Raw genomic sequence first — 20,953 nt, 5'->3', positions numbered from 1 at the left:
GAGGTAGGAAGATCAAATCAGAATAAGTGATGGCAGTAGAGCAAATATTAAGATAGTGGTGTTTTCTACAAAATGCATCAACTTATAATAGTTGGAGAGAAGCTCATTTTTAGGCATTTTTACTTGTCAATGCCTTTCAGGAATTTTCAAACAGACTTGTACACACTGTATGCCTTTATGCTGATCATCATTATCTGCACACAACATACAGAATTCCTACTAGATTTTGTCAGTCAACACAAAATGTATTGCTCTTTGCTTCATTACCGAACAAGATACACAACTGCATATTCATTCTATTAATAGTCACACAGCGCTGATTTATAAGTGGGGGTACCTTAGAGGCCTCTACATTAAATAGAAACAATGTGTTAAGTAGATATCTAAATATCCAAGTAATGGATTAGAAATTAATTCAATTTAGATCAGAAGGTTATAAAAGCCAAGACAAGTTTAAAGATCTCAGTATAGACATGACTTTATATTGATGTATACTTATATTTCTTACTAAACTTTCAAAAGTTAGTCAAAGTTTCACCCAGTGATTGTTATTATAAGTCACTCAAGTGTAAGTTCTTGGCTCTCTTATACACATTTTAATGGCTACCATGTAAATATATTGCAAAACAGATGTAAATACAATTGCATAATTCTTCAAAGGTTTGGTTTAGTAGGCTTAACAAAAGTATTGTGTATAAACTCGTGTAAAACTACTGGTTCAAAAACTTTCTAAATGCTGCACAGCACTTGTGATAATGTATTCTGATAAACATGCCTCAACATAATAATACTGTCAGTATCATCCAGATGCATAGAAGGTCACGTTATACAACACAAAAATAAACTGTATTTTGTGTGAACTACAATAAGAACACTACCCTACATATATTTTAAACTATAAGGCCTTTAAATCACATCTTACTATGGCAGATCTGCACAAATTAGGCTGAATTGTTACACTTGTCCTAAAATAGGGGAAAGAAACCGTAACTTTCAGATTATTTAACTCTTTTTCAGACCTTCGTACTATGAACATTATTCTGCATGAAGAAAAGTTCTGATACATATATTAGACAACATAATTGAAATAATATGCACTAATAAAGCCATCTGAACTGTAAGTTGTGTCAATAATGACAAGCCAATTATAGATATTTCACACCATTATAATAATACCTTTTTGAAGAATTCTGTGCAGTCTCTGGTGGACTTAATGACATTTCAGATAAGAACTCCTACACCTTCAATCTGCTGAAAGAGAACATACCTCCACATCAGACTTTGTGGCATAAAATTGCATTTCATTCTTATATGGGGCAATTGCATGCCCAGAAGAAGAAGCCAAGATATAACAATCTGGTAATGCCAGAGATAGTAACACATACTCTCTGTCACACATACAATTCTTTTTTTCCCCCCAATGACCCAATTCTTACTGCTACTCAATCTTTAAAAAAGAACAGAAAGTGTGCAGCACTGTTAAAGTTATGTAGAATATTTAATAATTTCAAAGAAAATAACTTTTCTCTCTTACAAAACTTGACACTTTACCGGAGTCATGTAAATCTTTAAACACAATGTTTCACCTCAAACAACCATGAATGCATGCGATTGTTGAGTTTGCATGCTTCAATACTAATGAAACCTATTCTGCACAAAGTAACTGTTACGGAAGATCAACAAACACATAATACAAACAGCATATTAGCAAGAGGTAACGTTAGCATGTTTAGTCTGTGCGGTTTTCCTCTTCACGCAGGGGCTTGGCTCTTGGCTGACAGCTGTGAGACTGACAGGCAGGAGGCAGCACAAAGGAACAGATGCACTGTGATGGTGATGGCAGAAGCGGGGGGCTGCATCTCCAAAAGCAAACAGCCACCAAACGCATTTTGCAAACTGAGTAACTGGAAACTGAACGCTGCTATTCCCACTCACAACAATAATATGCCCAACAAACTTAATCAGTACTGTAAGTATAGCTCAGGAAAAGTAGGCTCTACTCAGTCAAAACATTTCCACACAGACCCGCAACCAAAACCAACTCTGTCCTTGCCAAATACTCCAGTAAGTCAGAACACATTGTAACATATTAATTAGCCTATAATATTGATATTCCTATCGTACAGCCGACATTAGCATCCAAATAAACGTCTAGCTTAGCTTAACTGCGGAGCTGCAGCTAAACTACATAAAAAAACAACATCGCTATAGTGCAGAGAAGTTGCTGACTGCCTGGCTCTAACGAGCTAATCGCTAAGATAGTTAAGCTAAAAATCACTTTCGATAACAGCCTAACATTCGCTAACAACAATAGTCGTGTTTTAATAGCTAGCTAGTTATGCTAACGAGCTGCAACAGTTATTAGTTAGCCTCTAACGTTTCTCCTTGTTCAAATAAAAGAAACCAATTCAATAATACAAGCAAGCGCGGGTGGCGGTTAATGAATGTTAGTCAATTTCTATTGGGTTCCAAAAAAAAAAAAAAAAAAAAAAGAAAGTGTTTGAGAATGCATGTATGGGTAACGGTACGGTTCGCAATTCTGTGGCAACGGCCCAATCCTCGGGCTCGACAAATGACATCCAGTTGAGGCCGTGCGCCTCGGTAGAGGAAAAACACACCTAGCTAGCTTGGCTGGCTAGTTCGTTAGCTTCCGTTACCTCCCGGTCAACGATTAACGACGCCGTAGGTGGTCTTGCAGCAGAGCTTTTATAAACATAATTTATAATAACTGCAATTTTAAATTTAATATTTTGAAGACATCTATGCAACTATATTTACCTTCGGATGTTGCGTTCAAAGGGAGGGGAATGTTTCAGCTTGGTTTGTGTCCGTGTCCGTATCTCTAGCTCCCCCTTTCTTCTCTCGCAGCTCCTCCAGAAGGAACTCGACTGGCTCGCCAGCTAGCTGATGAGCTAGCTTGGTAGCTATCAACAATAATCCGGGTCGGACTGATTCGTTCTTCTTCCGTCACTCAAGGGTGAATGTTTCAGCGTATATTCATGGGGAAACATTCGTTCTTCGGAGTTTCAGTCGGTCTGTGCCGACATAAACAATGTTTTCAGCCAATTTCGATAATAAATGAGAAATATGACGATTGTTGCGATGATCAAGAGGCTCTCCTCTCGTAGAACAAAATGCCGACCGGAAGTTCTGTCGTCTGACTGACCAAAGATCTCAGGAGTGACTCCCTCCATCGGCGCCAAACAAAATGCCATGCAACGTTACGTATGTGAGCCACTAGGGGGCAGTGTAAGATCAATTTAAATTCTCTGCTTTTTAATTTTTTTACATTACAATACACACACACACACACACACACACACATATATATATATATATGATAGATAGATAGATAGATAGATAGATAGATAGATAGATAGATAGATAGATAGATAGATAGATAGATAAACTTGTATTTGAAGTTGTAATTTAAATGAACTTGTATTCACTAACTATACAAATTATATTAATTTATTCCTCGAAAGAATCTAAAATAATGACAAATATTCTGTCCACTGCTTAAATTCAGTCTTCAATTGCATGTTTGCTTTTTACATCTGTTTAAGGTAGTGGTATAAATAAGATTTAATTGCAGTGCTTTGTGAATAATTTAAACTCTGCATTTACAAAAAAAACAAACAACAAACAAAAACAAATCTTAAGTGTTGTTCTATCTATCTATCTATCTATCTATCTATCTATCTATCTATCTATCTATCTATCTATCTATCTATCTATCTATTTATCTATCTATCTATCTACCTATCTATCTATCTGTCTATCTATCTATCTACCTACCTACCTACCTTGGCCCCTATTTCAACCCACTATGTTGTCTTATCTCTTCATCAGTTTCCTCTGGGAAGCTGAATATTTTTAGAAAGCTCTGTCTGCAAAATGAAATGTTCATGACAAGATTTTAAGAGATATAATCTACTCATGAACAGATATTTATCCTACAGTCCTGTGATGTTTGTGATAAGACAGACACAAACACTCATTTTTTTTTATAATATTTTTATTAGAAAAATATCAAGTCAAGAGAAAACTACAATTATTCACTTCTGTGCATCAATGTAAATTCATGAGAGAAACAATCATTTCAAATGAGGCAACAACTGTAAACAATGCAATTATTCTATTTCCACAAGTATGAAAAGAAGCACAGAACATTTGAAATGTTTGCATTTGTAAGAGGGACTAAAAAAGTTGGATCTTTTTGTAATTCTGTCTGGTTATAAAATCTGTACCTATACAAATCTCACGTAACCATATCAATCTATAGTTAACATAAACATTTGTCTACATTTCTCTGTACAACCTCATTATGTTCAGATAGATCTTCTATTCAAACAACCCCTATTTAATGGCTATATTTGTTCTTTATATGGAATTAATTAAACGTAAAACAGCAAGCTAGGCAAAATAAAGATGGAATTCAAATTAAATCTACCTAAAAACTAAAAACTGAATCATTAGATGCTTTAGACTGTATTTAGAAGCTGAACAGAAAATATTCAGTTCAAGAAAATAGTTGTAGCAAAATATAAAAACTAAACTTAGTCTGCTTTTGTAGTAAAATAACCTACTCAGACCTGATGCATCATAGATTTGCTATTACCCCAACCTGTTGTGATTGTAACTGTCAAGACATGCAAACAATTATTATTAAAAAAATGATGGATATTAGGGCAAAGTCAGTAACTTGTGATTAAAGCCAGAGGTTTAACCTCCTTTTTGAAAATTTGGTTCAGATTTTTTTGGTTGAAACTCAATGGCTTAAAATTAAAATTATTAGGTACAAATTTTCAGCCAAGTAAATTTGCATAAAATACCATGGCTGGGGTGATTTTGGTGTGTCTTTTGTAAAATTATAGTAATTGTTTTGGTTTGAGGAATATATGTATTTTTTTAAAAAGTACATGGTCGGTGGATAATTGATAAAACATTTAAGCATGGTAGTTTGCCTACCAATAACATTTATTGCTTTGGCCAGTTTAGAGAGGAAAAACATGTCTAAAGGTAGAACATGTAATTCACCTGGAATCTGTACACGATTAAGCCACAGATTTCTGAACTAAGTCTTAAATTAGCATTTTTCTCCAAAATAATTTGGTCAAACTGTTTATCTGATACATCTTATCTATTTTCAGATAAATTTAAACTACAGCTACTTACATTTTTTTTCATTTACAACATCATTAAAATAAAATTGACCAACAAGCCAGAAAAAACCCACTCTTCTGCTGTGGTGTTCACACACAGCAATACTGGCCTCTAGTGGGTGGCATTAGTCCACACAGTTACATGGGGAGTTGGATATAAAATGCAGACCTCAGCCCACTTCTTTGTAATTTAGTCTTTAATAGTAAACAGCTGCCACTTTATGGCAGTTATGCATCCCAGGAAGCATCATAGCACAAACACTTAGAAAATCAATGCTCCCATGACCAATTTCCAGTCTGCAGTGTAAAGGGGAGCCTCAAACATTTTGTGGAATTCGCTTGGCTGAGATATGTTTAGCTTTAGATTTAATTTAATTTAAATCCTCCTTCCTTGGGAGATGGAGCTCTGAAAACCCAAAAAGGCCTAACTGAGAATGTGGTTCAGTTCAGAGCAATAAGTTTCCCAAGGATGTATTCAGCCATGAACAAAAGCTTCGTCCCTACATCTTGGTCTCACTGTCCACAGGCCTCTCATTTTCATACTCGTTCTCCTGGGAGATGAGCCGGTAAGGCTTATTGTCTGCCTCTTCCACCACTGAGTTGCCCACCTCTGGGTCCTTCTTCTCCAGTTCATGGCGAGACAGGTGTTCAACAATACCTGCTCCAATTGAGTCTCCGAGGACATTGGTGGTTGTGCGCAATCGGTCCCTAAGGGAAGGCAGAGGGGAAGTGAGGACAGAAAACAGGATGGACCCGCAACACTTGGTAAGAAAAAACCAGGTAAAAGATTACACCTCTCTAAACAGTTACACTGAATACACTACGCATATAGGCTGTGTGTAAATGTCACTTGTGAAATGGAGGCAAGTGTTTAAAAAGCCTGTAAAGGGAAGACAAGAGATTTGCGTTGAAGTTGGGTGTTAACTGAATCAAAAACAGAAGGATTCAGGAACGTGGAATGTGAAGGGAGTGCCTCTGGAAGTGGTTTTGCAATCCACCCATGACTATGTGGCATATCGAAAGTTTCTTCTGGGTCAAACTTAATTAGGTCCATGCTACAATGTATTTCATCTCCTCATCACTAAACTACCATTTACAACACAGTGCTGCAGCTTGAAAATTAAATGATGTTACTCGATTTGAATTTTGTATTGATTTATCTAACATGAGGTTTTCTAAAGCTCTAAATCACTGATACTTACAGGAACCAATCAACAGCAATGATCAGGGAGATGTCATCCGTGGGCAGGCCTACAGACGTTAGCACTATCACCATGGTGACCAGCCCTGCCTGAGGTATACCAGCTGCTCCAATACTGGCTGCTGTTGCTGTAACACTGAGGGATGGAAGTGAAATTATTGGAAAATCATTTATTGTTGGGTCTGAAATAACTCAGTTTTGACCCTCTGAGTATTCTTTGGTAAATAGCACCAAAAAGAATTGCCTAGCTGGGTATTTTTGACAGCTGTTCTCTATCTGTCTTTTGTCAAATTGCAAAGTGATGATATATTAAATTGCAACCTGTGGTTACAGAGTTCATTTCACCTGGAAAAAAAATGCTGAAAGATGAGTTGCAGTGTTTGAAATGACAACACAGATATAAAATTAGACTATTTCTTAAGGAGAAAAAAAAGTTTAAATGCAAGTGTAGCATGTATGACATACCTGATGGTGAGAATCTGCCCAAAGTTAAGGTTATAATCATTGACCTGAGCAATAAAGATGGCTGCCAGGGCTTCATACAGAGCTGTGCCATCCATGTTTATAGTGGCACCAACAGGCAGCACGAAACGGGTCACACGTTTGTCAACCTTGTTGTTTTCCTCTAAACATTTAAAAGTAATGGGCAATGTGGCAGAACTAAAGAGAAGACAGAGAATGAAGAAGGTAACTGACTAAATTATATTATACAGACGGTTTCCTGTCTGTGTGTCATTTCAATATTCAGTCCATTCACAAACCTAGAAGATGTTCCCAGGGCAGTGATGAGTGCCTGCAGCAGCCCAGCAATGAAAACAAAAGGGTTCTTCCTGGTTATGACGAAGTAGAGTGTTGGCAGGACAAAGAAGAAGTGAACGGACAGACCACAAATGACTGTCACAGTATACATTCCCAACTGGCCACCCATGACTGAAATGTCCTCCATCTCCACAATCTTACCAGCGATCAGGAACAAAATACCAATAGGGGCGTACCTGAAGATAAATGGGTTTTACCAATTTGTAATGGAAGTATTGAATTATATTGATAGATAAGAATTTTAGAACTTACCACATTATAATGGCAACCAGCCTCATGATGGCTTCATTGAGGCAGTCAAAGAAGTCTTTTAAGGGTTGTCCCTGTTCCCTCATGTTTCCGATGATCAGACCAAAGCACATGGAGAACACCACCAGGCCGAGTGCATTAATTCCATTTACTGATCCAGGAACTGGGATCGTCTCCTCCTTGGTTAACTCCTTGCTACCGTTCAGTGTGAATATTGTGTCGTTCACTGTCATTGTCACATGAACTACTCTCTTGGCATACTGTGTCTTGAACTGCATGTTACAAAGAGAAAGATGTTTAGTGATTAAATTCTGGTTCAATACTATTTCATAAGACTGTCTACAGAAGAACTAGACTTGAAATTTAGAATACTGGACTATTAGTACATCACGCTCTTTTATATGGAAAGAAAAACTCTCTAAAACTAAGATTCACTTTCACCTTTTAAATTTCAATTAAATGATGTGAAGCATAAAAGCTAAACAAATTAGGCTACAGGATGCATCTGTTGGTGCTTTCTATGTGTACTATTACCAGCTGTTGCCTAAAATTTCACAATCTCACACGAGTACAATTATTTGCCCAAAATGTTATAGAATGAGGAAGTCAAAAGTGGCACTAAGGAAAAGTTTTTGGCTGCTAAAAATTGCCAGATGTTCTCTAAAAAGTTCCATCCCAGTCTGAAATGGCCAATGTAAAACCTCCTTTGTTTCTATAAAGCGATGATCATATCTAAATTCTGAGAGAAAGTTAACAGGAAAAGAACTGGTCTTATTTTTCTGTGTGCATAAGACATTTAAAATATCCAAAAGCTCAATTTCAATGAAGCAAACATCCTTCTTGCTAGGTTTCACCAGGTTTATTTTTGTGTAGGTTGGATATTCTTATATTTTTTGGTAATATTGATGTTCCTGATATTAGTTTGTCTTTCTAAATATAGCATGTGCCTGCTGGATAAACAGTACTGAAATTTTCTAAAATGTTTTCAAGTAACATTAAATGTTTTTCAAGTTTCTTTGGAAACATCACAGCATCTTTTAAATTCAGAAACCTTTTCACCAAGTTCTGATGATCCTTTAATTAAAAAAATTGCAAACATTTTCTTTCCATGATCCCATGAGATAAATGATCAAATTTTTATTGTATTTGAAAAGCTAAAATGACTCAATTTCTACACTAAAATGAGTACCTGTTTGGTGCAAGCCTCTACAAGGTTAGGAGGGAACATGTTTCTGAAAGAGACAACAACATAGTTGAATTCATACAATTTAATCAATATATAAAAATTCCACAGAAAACAATAGATAATTTTTTTTTTTTTTAAAAAAAGAAAGGGCTTTTGTCTGATAATGCTATTCATTTTCTTTCTTTTCTGGAACAATACAAAGTCTCAGAACTTAAAACAAAACATTGTCTCACTTTAAAGACCTCCATCTGAGTGACAGAATTCTTGTTGTCATTTGGGCCTTGTTCAAGAAGCACAAATGTGTGCAGGTACCTGATAAGGTCCAGAAAGGCATCAGCAGCGCTGACCTGCTCTATCTGCTGTTGCTTGGTGAATTCATCTTTTGATCCTTTTCCAGGGTGAATAATGAGCACCATGACAATACCGATGAAGACAGCGATGACAGTTGTGGTGGTGTAGTAAACCACTGCCCTCATACCCATTTTACCAGAGGCACGACTGTCCAGAGCAGCTATACCTGAAAGAGGAAAATCATAAAATTCTATATCAATACTATAGGTTTATGAAAGTAGTATTTATGAACTAGTGCATATTCTCTGACTCATTATATCCCAAGCATGGACAGACCTTTAAAATATAAAAGTTCCTGTAGAGGGGCAACAGTAGAGCCACATGCTACAAGTTTATGTCTACCTAGCATCGTGTAGTAAAATTAGTCCCATTTCAAGTCAGCAATGTTTTCTTTCTTTGTTATTGTTTCTAAATACATGTAAAAATGCCTTCATCATCTTTTGTTACACCATGACAATCAAATTTGTAACAATGTGTCACTAATATTACTCCCACTGAGCCTGTGCAGTTAACCTGGGAACAGGTGCTTTTATTATGGGTGGAATACACCCACCTGGATTATCTGAATCACTATCTGTGACAACAAAGAGAGGCAGGAAATACAATCTGACTCTGACCTTTACTGCTGGAAAAAACAAATCCTGCTGCACACCACCCAGGGAAAGCCAAAGCAATCTGTTTTCGTATTATAGATTAATTTATATCTGCAGGGATAAACTACCAGACATTTGACTCCTTGCAATTTTGTGCCTTAATTTGATTTTAAATAAATGTGAGATGACATCAGTTAATGCACATTCTTTACTTCTGTCTTAGAAAAGTCCTGTATCCCTGAGCTTGAGATTTGTGTTATGAACACAGTGTGCAGAGATGTCAGTCACAGATTAACAGTCTGACTTGAGCTCAGTCTTTACCGCAAAGAATATGGTACAACAAAGAGGTATTTGTATGTAACATGAGGCGAGGCAACACCAAAGCAGAGAAAGTAACAAAGAAAATACAAGAGTGACTTTATGCGGAGAACACATCTTTCTGCAGGATTCAGAAAAAACAGTTAATGTCCTCGTTACAAGTTTCCTGCTCCATCAGCCAAATTGTGCAAAGTAGCAACAAAGGTTACTATGAAATTTACTAAATCTAAAACAGCTGATAGCTCTGATGAAAAGTCACCATTCAATTCTCATAGACTGAGACACACCCAAAAAACAAAAAACATATGTGCCCAAAAAGATGAGTGAGAAACTTTTAGGGAATCTGTGGGTTAAATTGTTCTCAACTATTATAACTAAAAATATAATATAGAGGGATAAAAAAAGTTGTCATTGTAAAACTGTATTATGTGTGTTTGTGGCTATTTTAAGAGAAACCTTGGGACTTCAGAAAATGGCATTAAGTTGTGATGGTAAAGGCTGAGATCAGGGGTTAGAGAATGAATTATGTCAATAAACATCCTCAAACTATTGTAATGTGTGTGGGTGTATCTTCTCCCCTTGCTTTGGTCCTCTCAAGTCTTCTTGTCTTGACATGCCCAGGATTTAGGCTTTTGTCCACTCCTCTCTGATCTTGTCCTTCTCCACCTCAGCCACCTAGCTACCGTCCACCTAGCCACCAGCTACATTCTCCTCTCCGAAATTCTCCGAAACTCCATCACACTCTTGATTCAGTGTGCCCCTTGCACCCCTCCACCGATCTTCTCTCTCTCCCCAAATCTTGCCTCCCTCTTTTCTTTTTTTACACACTGATCTTATTGCTGCAGTTCTCTTTAATTATCCATCTCCTCCTTCCCATCCACCCCCTCCTTCTCTTGCTTTCTTCGTATCCCCAGTTTGACGGCCCTGGGAAAAGCTGTTGACTTATTCAGCTCTACACATACTCACAATGATCTCCAACCTGTTGTCTAGGCAACAACAGACGCAGTCTAACCAATTCAATCTTTTCAAACGAGTGAAAGAACCAAGATTGAAGGAGCATAAGTAGAATGACTTTCTTTTTAATTTGGGGGACTATTCACACAACAAAGTAGGCCCACTTCGAAGAATCAGAGGTGAAAGACGGGACATGGCTACTGTAAGAAGTCTTCCCAGAAGGAATGTAATATCAAGATACTGCAAAGATTGAGTAGGTTAGAAAATATCTGCTTAGTCTCTGGATTCTAAAACTTTCCAACTCAATGTGCAATCCAACATCAGAAAAGGTTTACACAATGCGAAACATAAAAAATTAACCTGGCATGATCTTTTCCATTCATTTAAAGGTTACTCTTGAGTATCTCTAGATTCACATTGCACCCACCATAACTCCAACCAAGGAGGTTGTAATTATTTCAGAATGAGGGGGAGCTATCTGCTGGGGAAGTATAACTTGAAAACAGGAGGATTTAGGGAAAATGTCTACTGACTGGTTGAATTCATACAGTGGACAAAGCTGCGACTTGTGAAAATGTACATCTGGCCTGAAGAGTTAACACCGTTTGTAAATGATAGAAAATTGCTGGCAAACATGCTCTAAAATTTAGCCAGATATGTTTGAGCCAGAATCTGATCCAAAATATAAAGGTTTGCAACTTGGAGAAGCTGGTTATACAAGGAAATCCAAGAACTATGATGTGATACTGGCTAGGTTCTGAAAAAGCTCTTGAGTAAGAGTTTAAGACTACTGGATAAAACAAGCTCCTTCTACACAAAAATACTAGAACTAAAACATGCATATGCCTCTTTTTTGAGTTTTGGTTAATGTTTAAGATATTATTACATTGTTTTAACCTCACCGATAAGCTAGAAAATATGGTAACACAGGTCTGGAAGCAACAACTTGTCCTAAAATCTTGATGTAACATTCAGTATTTAGGTCAACTAGTTGAGCAGCTCCTCCATACAGCGTTTACAGCTTCTCAATGCCAAAGTTTGGATCCGAGCCTTGGGCTCTTTGATACATGGTCTATATTTGTATTTATATAGCGCTTTTACTCAAAGGTACATGTTATTCCCCACTCTCGCTGAGCCCCTTTCCTGTCGAGCTACTGTCAATTAAAGGCCACTACAACCTGTGAAAATCTTATAAAAAATGAATATAAAAAATTTTATGTACCTTTCTTATTGTGCAATTAACTTTACTAAGGGCAGAGACACAATAAAGTGTGATCACAAAGCCTGTCTTAAAGACTTGTTGCTGATAACAGTCTGGATGGTCCTGTTGACTTTAATATAGACCAGAGAGCTTTTTATTTATTTATTTATTTCCAGAAAAGATCTGGTATGTAGATTCATTCTAACACAATGCTAGTTCCCAGTGTGTATTGCACCATCATGATTGCTTCCAATCCAAGAGAAACTGAAGCTGTTTCTGGACATGATTAACATGAGGGAGGTTTTGCACAGTAAAGTTTTAATTACGAATTGTGTTATATTTTAAAATTTCGAATGAATCAATATCTTAATCAAAGTTAATTTGCCTGAATGAGCGTGCAAAAAATTTGCATTAACAATAGTGATGGATGCTCTTTGAGGACCCCATCCCCCCTCTACAATTGTGCAAAATGATTTAGTCCACACCCACACCGGTTTTTCAATCGAGTTACATAGAGAGTGCAGCGAGACAGACAGGCATCTTTTCAGTTTGTGTTGCAGGTGCCGTCTGGCGATTAGTAGCACGAACCACACCTGGGACCAGTGTGCTCTGCCTTCTTTTTAAGGCCTGGTGCACACATAAAGATTATCGGGCTGTTTTTGTCCTGATTTTTCCCCTTTCCTGACCAAGGATGGGAAATGCCGGGTTATCTTGAGTCTTGTAAGATTTTCCTATAAAATTATCATTTGGTATGAGGTGTATTACGAGCAAATTCGTCCCGATATTCAACTCTGAAATGGGTCATGGCCAACAATCGGAAGGCGACGTCTCCTGAGTTGTGACTGTGTGGACTGTGACGTGGAACGAAATGTAGCCAATCAGAAAGCGAGCTGACTGGAGAGCAAGGAAGGATATAAAGTCTATGTTCATGCTGTCTCCAGTCTGTTATTTTTTTTTTCATTTCTGGCTTTTTCTGTTAACAATAGTCACAAGGCCATTATCATTCCCTCATCTTATCCTCTTTCATGCTGCGTGTTGTGTTTTCTTGTTGTTGCCATGGTTGTTCTTTTTTGTTTTTTATTAGATCACGTGGTTTCCAGGTCTTTGTTCTGGTTCTGGACCTCCAGATCTTCTGCAAAGATCTGTTTAAGATGTCACTTTTTGTAATAAACCATCATTTTTTTATACATAAAGCTGATGTCCGGAGCTCTTCTTTTACCTGAAAGTATTTTTGTCACATCAAAAGCTTAAAGTGATTTACTACAAAATAGTATGATCCAGAGAAGAAGATCTTCAAAGGATGAAGTCATCACAGAAACGACTATGAAGACACCAAGGACACCAAAAGAAGAAACAACAGTACTGCACCGAGAAGAGAGGAGAAGTTGTCGACCATACAACAGCTTCACAAAACTACAGAATGTTATCAAGGACAATAAACTATAAAATGCCGTCACAGACTATTTCTCCATAACACTTGCTTCAAGAAAGCAAGTGTTGTGGAGATGATCACGACAGATTTCTGGCTCGTAGGACTTGATATCAGATCGATTGTGGGACAGCATCGTTATGTGTGTGTCATTCTGCATTGAGATTATCGGAGCACTCCACACACGGTAAGATCAAAACTGTAAAATGCCTGATTTTTTATCTTCACGTGTGAGGTCTCCAACAGATATAAAATCTCATAGGATTAAAAAAATCCTTATGTGTGTACCAGGCCTAAGAGCTTCCCCAGCCTGAACTCAGGCCATCTCCCAGGCTTGGGCTGGGGGATCACCTGGGCTCTGTACAGGCAGCAGTTTTGGCTTTGTTCTGTTGGTTTGGTTTGTGCTGTGATCTCACATACATTTTTCCTACATCCATGTGCCAATTGCACTACTGACATAGACCTTCACATGTTTTACTTTGGTTTCTCTTTAATACGTTTCTATTTTTGTAAAATACCACTTGGTGCCTGCCCCCTTTTTGTTTCAGCCATTGAGCCGGGTTGTAACACATAAAAATATCTAACCTGAAAAAAGGGGGGAAAGGAATGTATTATAATTATAACTCAGTTACTTCATTTAGTTCATTAACTAGAAAAAAGGCAGTAACATGAATCAGAAAGTTGCTCAGCCTGTATGATATAAGATACAGAGTACAATGCTGACAGTCAGACAGGAGGTACCATACACAACATGACTCATGTTGTTGTCGTAAACCTTTCAGTGTCACTTATTGGTAATAGCAAAGCTTATCATCATGAACCACATGATCCTCAGTTTCAGACACATCAGCAGCAGCAGGTCCATCATCATGTCCAGGTGATAACTGAGGACATGAGACAAGATGAGCTCATGCAGGCAGTTAAGTTAGTCAGTTTAAAATCATCTACAGCTGATTCAAAGGAAAGAATCTTAGTAACTCATCAAGTTTCCTTTTATTGTATGTTATTCTGTAAGCAGGTTAAGATAATGTATCTGTCTAGCTTGTTTGGGATCTGTCCTCCTTGTAGAAGCGACATATATACAGAAGATGCAAGTAAAGAAATGGGAAGTGAAGGCTGCTCTGAAGATAGTGAGGAGGCTGAGGAGAGTAAAGAAGAGGAACAGGAAGACAGTAAGAGGCTAAGCAATACAGAGTGCCTGAAAGATGAACCAGGACTATAGCTAGAGAAACCATTTTGCCATTTAGAGGTTAAACTAGAATAATATTTATTATCTTTGTCTTATACCATGGGAAAAGTATGCGTAAGAACTATTGATCAAATCCACATAGGGCCCCATCAAAATGGTTTGTACATAGAGTCCAGAATGTCGTGCTACGCCCCCCGGTTATTACGTTATAAAATTATACATTTTGTGGTAAAAATGTGGACCATAAACCATATTAAAGTTTTCAGAAGAAAACTAGGACATAGGTGTAACCATGTCCCAGTCGCAGCAACATCTGCATACTTCATATTTCATGTTCTAACAATAAAACGTAACGTATTATAATGTGATGCATTTTACAATTTTACAATTAAGTATTATGTTATAATGTAATATGGTCCTTTTTTGTTTTTGGGCTACAGCTCTATGTTTCCATGTTAATACAATTTTTAATGTAACACTATATGAAATAGGTTTTTTGTTGTTTTTTTTTTTGTTTTGTTTTGTTTTTTTTTTTGTTTTTTTTAAAGATATGCCTAACTTGGATTTAGGGCTACATTTTGATAATATATTAGTTCATATAAGCAACTTTCCTCTTTAGTAATGACTCTTTTCTGTTTTACACTGCCCTCTTCTGCTGTCTTTGTCCAGCAACCCTGTTGGGTCTATAAATAATCCTTGTGGGCACTTACAATGAAATGCATGACAAAAACATGGATTTGGTTGTAAATACATGTTTTTTTGTGTGTGTATTTGAGAGAAAATATGCAGAAAAATACATTTCTTTACATTTCTTTCATTTTTATCAATGAAACACGTGTAATTTTCTTTCTCATAAACCATAATTCTTGGTTCCCCTGCTCATGTCTTGCAGCTTTACTCCCCTTAATTTCTTTCCTTCCAGGGCCCCACCGTATTCAGTTCAGACTTCCTCTCAGGGCCCCCTGTACTTAGACTACTTCTCAGAGTCAGCTCAAACCCTTGGATTCTCACTTCAATCTCACTTTTAGGTCAGATAGATCCGAGCTTTTTCACATGGGACAACTCAGTTCACATATAAGCATTATTCAGTCTTGGGAGCATGACAGCTATTCTGCACAGGGGCCACATGTTTGAAGAAACTGTGATGTTTTTTATTCTAAAGTCTTGCTCAAAGTCATGTAGGCCGATGTCCTATAAAAAGAGTTTATTGTAGTAACTCTCAAACTGTGGGATGTTGTTTTTTATTCATCCTGCTTATAGTGTAGAAAAAATGGGGTAAACATAAAGCTTAAAATGCTTATGGTATCGAACTCAATCTAGTGGTTTACAGAAATACTTGGAGTTTGTTTGCAAGAAACTGGGAAATTACAGTATGATAGTTTACTTAATCTACATTTTAGAAACTTGATCTGTAAAGTTGTGGTACACTAGCCTGATATGTACATTTTAACAGACATTCATTTCAGTAAGTTTTGTGGTTGAATTTTTAGTGCCGAGTTTAGACTCTGTAATTGCATATAATCTTTCTAACTGACATAGAGACATAAAAATGATATAAACATGAGCTATGTTGTTGCTGTGTGATAACACACTGCAGACTCCAAATCAAACTGGTTGCTGAAATGGCTGTTTAATGAAAAGAGAAAATAATGAAACAAAAACACTCGATACACACTATACTCTGTAATAATTGGTTTTAAGTCTGTTTCTAGAGAATGGAAATTGCTCTTAAAAAATGTCATATTTTAAATGTGTTTCCATAGTTAATAGGATATAACATACTTTCCTAAGGGCACAAGTACAGAAGGCTTGACTACTGATCAGCATTCTGATGATTTCCACATGCTGCAGCTGTGATCATGTGACATGATGTCAGAGCATGCTGACGTTACACCCCACCGTAGCACAAAGCAGACTATTATCTGACAACGTATCTCTGCTGTCCCAGCAGGAGACTGGTCCCTTTTCCTGTCAATCACTGCAGACGCTGGACATTTGGCTCTCTTACCAAACGTTTGTTAGTAAAGGTCGTGTGAAAGAAGCCATCTGTCATTCATGTTACTGCTAACTAGTACTTTTGCATGTCCAGAGGGTGAGATCAATAGTAAACTGTCATGCATGTGTTATTTTATTTTTATTTTTTCTCTGAAATACTGCCCCAGATTCATGGAAGCTGCAGAGGGTATGGTAAAATGATAAAATAAATGTACTCCCTTCACAAACTCTAAACAGCTTCACAATTGAATTTGCACTGCTTTGATCATGTTGTATTAGGATGAAAACCATTGCCACAAAGGACAAGCATGCAAGTCAGAACAGAACTGCAAGTTGAAACATCTCTCTCCTGTTCATGAGGTCGTCTTAACCCCTTTCGCAACTGGGCCGAAAAGCAACAGTGTCCAATGAGCAGCTGGCGCACTACACTGCTCATGAGGTGCAGGTTGGTCATTGGAGCCATAGAACAACAAACAACCTAGTCAATGCTATGTCTTAAAAAGACAACACAGGCTACTTGCCAAACATAAACCATAGACAGTATGTAAATGTTTTTATGTTAGAGTTTAAATTCTATAATGACTGGAAGATGTAAGGAAAGCTGTGCTATGAGAGGACTCAGGCAAGTGTTTGGGTGAGAGAAAATGTTTGTGATATCAGGTAATACTGAAAGTCATGGGTGTGTCATTATAATAATAGACGTATTAAGGGAAAAACAACACATATTAGACTCATACATGAGTCATGGTCAAGTGACTGAAAATAGACAAAAAAAACTAAACCTAGCAAAGGTTTAAAGAACAAACCATTACTTCAACATATTTTACAATGTCCAGCCAAAATAGCAAAAACTACAATAAATTACTTGTTCAAATGAACAAAAAGTATATTTTGGTGATGGTGCACATGCTGCTTTATATTTCTTTATTGCACAAAACTGACACAGTGTTCGTACCTGTGATGAGACTGGAGACCAGCAAAGGCAGCACCAGCATCTGGAGCATTCTCATCAGCAGCTCTCCAGGAAAAGAGAAGAACTTCACTTCACGGTAAGACATTTTGTACCGACGCAGACCAAATCCCAGGATTATGCCTGCAGTGAAGGCCAGATGCAAAGTGGTCATTTAATAAAGTTTATTTAAAAACTTATATACAACTCAAGGAGAACAGAAGCTCTACTTTTAAAGGTAAAAATAAGTTGCCCAGCAGGTAGAGTGGTTATATTCCTCATTTCACAAACTGAAGTAACCTTGAGCAACATTTTGAACTCCAGTATGTGTTTCTGAGTTGTTGCCATGAATAAAAGTTGTGAATGTAATTTATTGACTAAGTATTAGGTAAATATTAGCACTTGCATTATGAAAGCTTCTGCTTTTTTAACTCTTTTTTTTGCCCCCAAATGTGAGTCCCTTATTCTCATCTGTGTCAGAGAATCTTCATTCTCAATCAGCTGTTTGCTTACTTTAATACTCTTCTACTGACAAGTCCAGGTGGCTGACCCTGCAGCCCGAAGTGAGAAATTTCAGTCAAATATATCTGTCATGGCATAGTGAAACTCTGGCAAGGCTGCACAAGTGCAGGCTGAGGGTGGGCCTGCTTCACTTCCCACCGGGTAGAATTTAGAGGTTAATGGCATCAGGTCGAAGGTCAGCTAGAGGGTCATGAAAGAGCCAGTCTGCTAAGTTTATCAGGGGTCTATCTGTTTGCTCATCCAGTAAGTTTGCTTCCTTCCATCTTGTTATGCTGCAGTTGGCCATATTAGATTCATGAATCACAGGGCGATGCAACAAATATAGATAACATTTAATTAAGTTACTGATAAAAACTTGGTGTCTAAACTAAGCACAAAGGAAAAAACATAAATCCCCCAAAAATGTTACTCACCAATAATAACAGCAGCAACAGTTAGAATCACAAAAGCATTTCTGATGAAGAATCCCTTTACATCATTCTTTGTAATATTCTCCACTCTTTTCTTTGCTAGCAGGGATTGGTTCTGGATCCCAGCTCGGATCTGGTGGAGACCACTCCGGGTCCTTTGGGGATTTTCCCCATTGCTTTGAGTCATGGCTACAGCTGGAATCTTCAGATCTGCAATACTCCTGGATAAGCTTGGACACCTTTCAACTGTGATGAGGACAGTGCAAAGGTGCTGATGAAGCTCCTTTTTTCTCCTCTCTGTGACACCTCTCCTTTGGTTAAATGGTTTTAAGTTGCTTGCTTAAGATAGAGGGACAAAATATAAGAGGTATCATTAGATATTTAAATGCCAAGCATACATCATAAAAACATCATAAAAGAAACAGCCTTTCATGTCAGTCAAAAGTACATTTGTGTGTAATTTTTCAAGATAAGACTTTTCAAATATAAAGCTAAGTCAAAGTGAATTAAGGCATTTTCTCTTTTAAGTGCAATAATAAAGTAATACTTATTCAACATAATCCAACAAAAGATACTTTAACATTTCTGTAAAAAAGAAAGTGCATTCTGAGTGAGGAGAGCATGGTTCCACTCACAGCTGTGAAGGACTGCAAACTTCCTCTTACTTCCCTAAAACACACGTGTGCAGTTTGCTTTATATCCATATTCCCACATCAAGCCTCACGCACATTCAAATGCAGCTGTTCTAAAACATATAAAAAAGAAAATAGCAAGGTAAAAGTTGTCTCTGTACCTTTAGGCTTGAGCAATAACTTTCAAGTTCAGGCTTTAAGCTCGATCGGTGTGAGAGGGGCAGAGCAGCTTTTTGGCTTTGAGCTGGTTGGTGTGAACAACTAGCAATGAAGAGACAGTGTAGAGAAAGAGGAGAGGGGGAGGAGAAAGGAAAGGAGGTAGCAGTGGTGGGGATGAGGGAATGAAAGAGCCAGTCAGAGCATGAAGGAGGCGCTGTAGTAGGAGAAAAACTTGTGTTACTCACTGAGTTATACAACGTGGACTTCAGGGGAAGTAAGGCGGGGACTAAAAAGGTTAATAAGGTAGAGGAGGGGGTGCTTTGGTGCTTTTCAAATCAGGGGGAACTTGAAGAATAATGAGCTTTCTGAGCATGAAAAAGAAAAAAAGGGCCTTCTTGTCTTTTTCTGCCCCTCTCAGCTGTTCTTTGAAATGTTTTATTCATGCTTGATAAGTTCAGCCTGATTGGAGATTTCTGAACATAATAAGTCTACAGATAAATGCAAATACCTCATCCATCAACTATGAAAAAGGGTTGATTCATGGAAATGATGCTGACACATCTTCAACAGATAAGTCAGACTGGGTTAGCCCTCTTTCGCTGCATTAGTACATTGCACATTAGCACCATGCAAAGTCCAGTTGGCTGTCTTTTCTTTTAGAAAAACAGTTTGTTAATCTCAACTGAGAAGGTAAATATTTGCCAGTGCCAGTTGTGGAATTGGTGCTCAGCTTCTGCTTGTGAAAACAACATTTCCTGCCTATCACAGAACACGTATTTATGTGTCTGTTCTCGAAGTTTTTCGAAAATGAGCTGACCACTGTGGTAAAGTGAAAGTTGGCAACACAGTGTGTCATAAAACATAAGTGCATCAACTTTTCCACAAGACCCACAGCTTTTAGCGAGTATTGACATGGAATTTGTTTTGACTGCAAAATTAAGCAATTCTCAGTTGTTCTCAGCATGTGCAATGAGATTTATATTTAATGTGGGTGAAAGTGAATGAGTATGAAATATAAAGGCAGATCGAAGGGCACTTTTTCTGGCTCACAGTAGGAGAATCCATGTGTAGCAGAGGCGAGAAGAGTTTCAGATTTCAGTCAGTCTGTTTTATTTGACCTGAGTGAGTTTTTACAATCTATCCCATTCTGTGTTTTTGGGAATTCTGAATAAAGTGAACAGAGTTTGGAACACATTCAACAGTAGCTACACTTTCATGAATGTAGAGCAGAGTTCATTTAAATTAGAAACTAATTTCTTTTGCTGTGTATTTATCTGGATAGTTTGAATTGGCTGAAATCTGGTAAAAAGAGCAGAATAAATATTTCAGTTTCTGGTTTGAGTTGTTTAAAACACTGAATTCAGACAGGGTATAGTTTACAGTATTCTCAATTTGTTAGTACATCTCCAGGTCTGTTTTCCAAACAGAATTTGGTAATAGACCTAATGATAAAATATTTTTCATCACATCACATAAAACACAAGGCCACTCATGTCTATTACAACACTTATTTCATCCAGTTTCTGGCAATTTACACTAAGGTCATTTGCACTCAGAGACAAATTTTAAAGAGAAATTTTAAATATGTGTCTTGTTTATATATATGAATCTTTTTTTATTTATTTTAGCTG

General features: G+C 37.3%; 2 protein-coding genes across 6 annotated transcripts in view; both read right to left on the bottom strand.

Annotated features, from left to right (window-relative positions):
• Positions 1 to 3,159, bottom strand: part of nipbla (NIPBL cohesin loading factor a) — a 31,144-nt gene extending 27,985 nt beyond the window's left edge. For 2 of the 5 annotated variants that reach the window (XM_041998803.1, XM_041998806.1), the window contains exons 1-2: positions 2,779 to 3,159; positions 1,177 to 1,251 (exon numbers count right to left, since the gene is read on the bottom strand). The gene's annotated coding sequence lies outside the window, so the exon portion shown is untranslated. The remainder of the gene's footprint in view (positions 1 to 1,176; positions 1,252 to 2,778) is intronic. The other 3 variants (XM_041998804.1, XM_041998807.1, XM_041998805.1) reach the window with 3 other exon arrangements.
• A 2,079-nt stretch (positions 3,160 to 5,238) lies between these two features.
• On the bottom strand, positions 5,239 to 19,514 carry slc1a3a (solute carrier family 1 member 3a). The gene is made up of 10 exons (XM_041998839.1): positions 19,325 to 19,514; positions 18,535 to 18,870; positions 17,606 to 17,743; positions 8,933 to 9,137; positions 8,624 to 8,666; positions 7,438 to 7,706; positions 7,128 to 7,361; positions 6,832 to 7,026; positions 6,368 to 6,502; positions 5,239 to 5,873 (listed from the first exon to the last, which is right to left on the bottom strand). The coding sequence occupies exons 2-10, from the start codon at positions 18,716 to 18,718 to the stop codon at positions 5,666 to 5,668; spliced, it is 1,611 nt and encodes a 536-aa protein (XP_041854773.1). The 5' UTR covers positions 18,719 to 18,870; positions 19,325 to 19,514; the 3' UTR covers positions 5,239 to 5,665.
• Between the last annotated feature and the right edge of the window lie 1,439 nt (positions 19,515 to 20,953).

This window comes from Melanotaenia boesemani, chromosome 11, assembly GCF_017639745.1.
Source record: "Melanotaenia boesemani isolate fMelBoe1 chromosome 11, fMelBoe1.pri, whole genome shotgun sequence".
NCBI classification, from domain to species: Eukaryota; Metazoa; Chordata; class Actinopteri; order Atheriniformes; family Melanotaeniidae; genus Melanotaenia; species Melanotaenia boesemani.
Note: the sequence above shows the minus strand (reverse complement) of the source record. Positions and strands in the feature narration are given on the sequence as shown.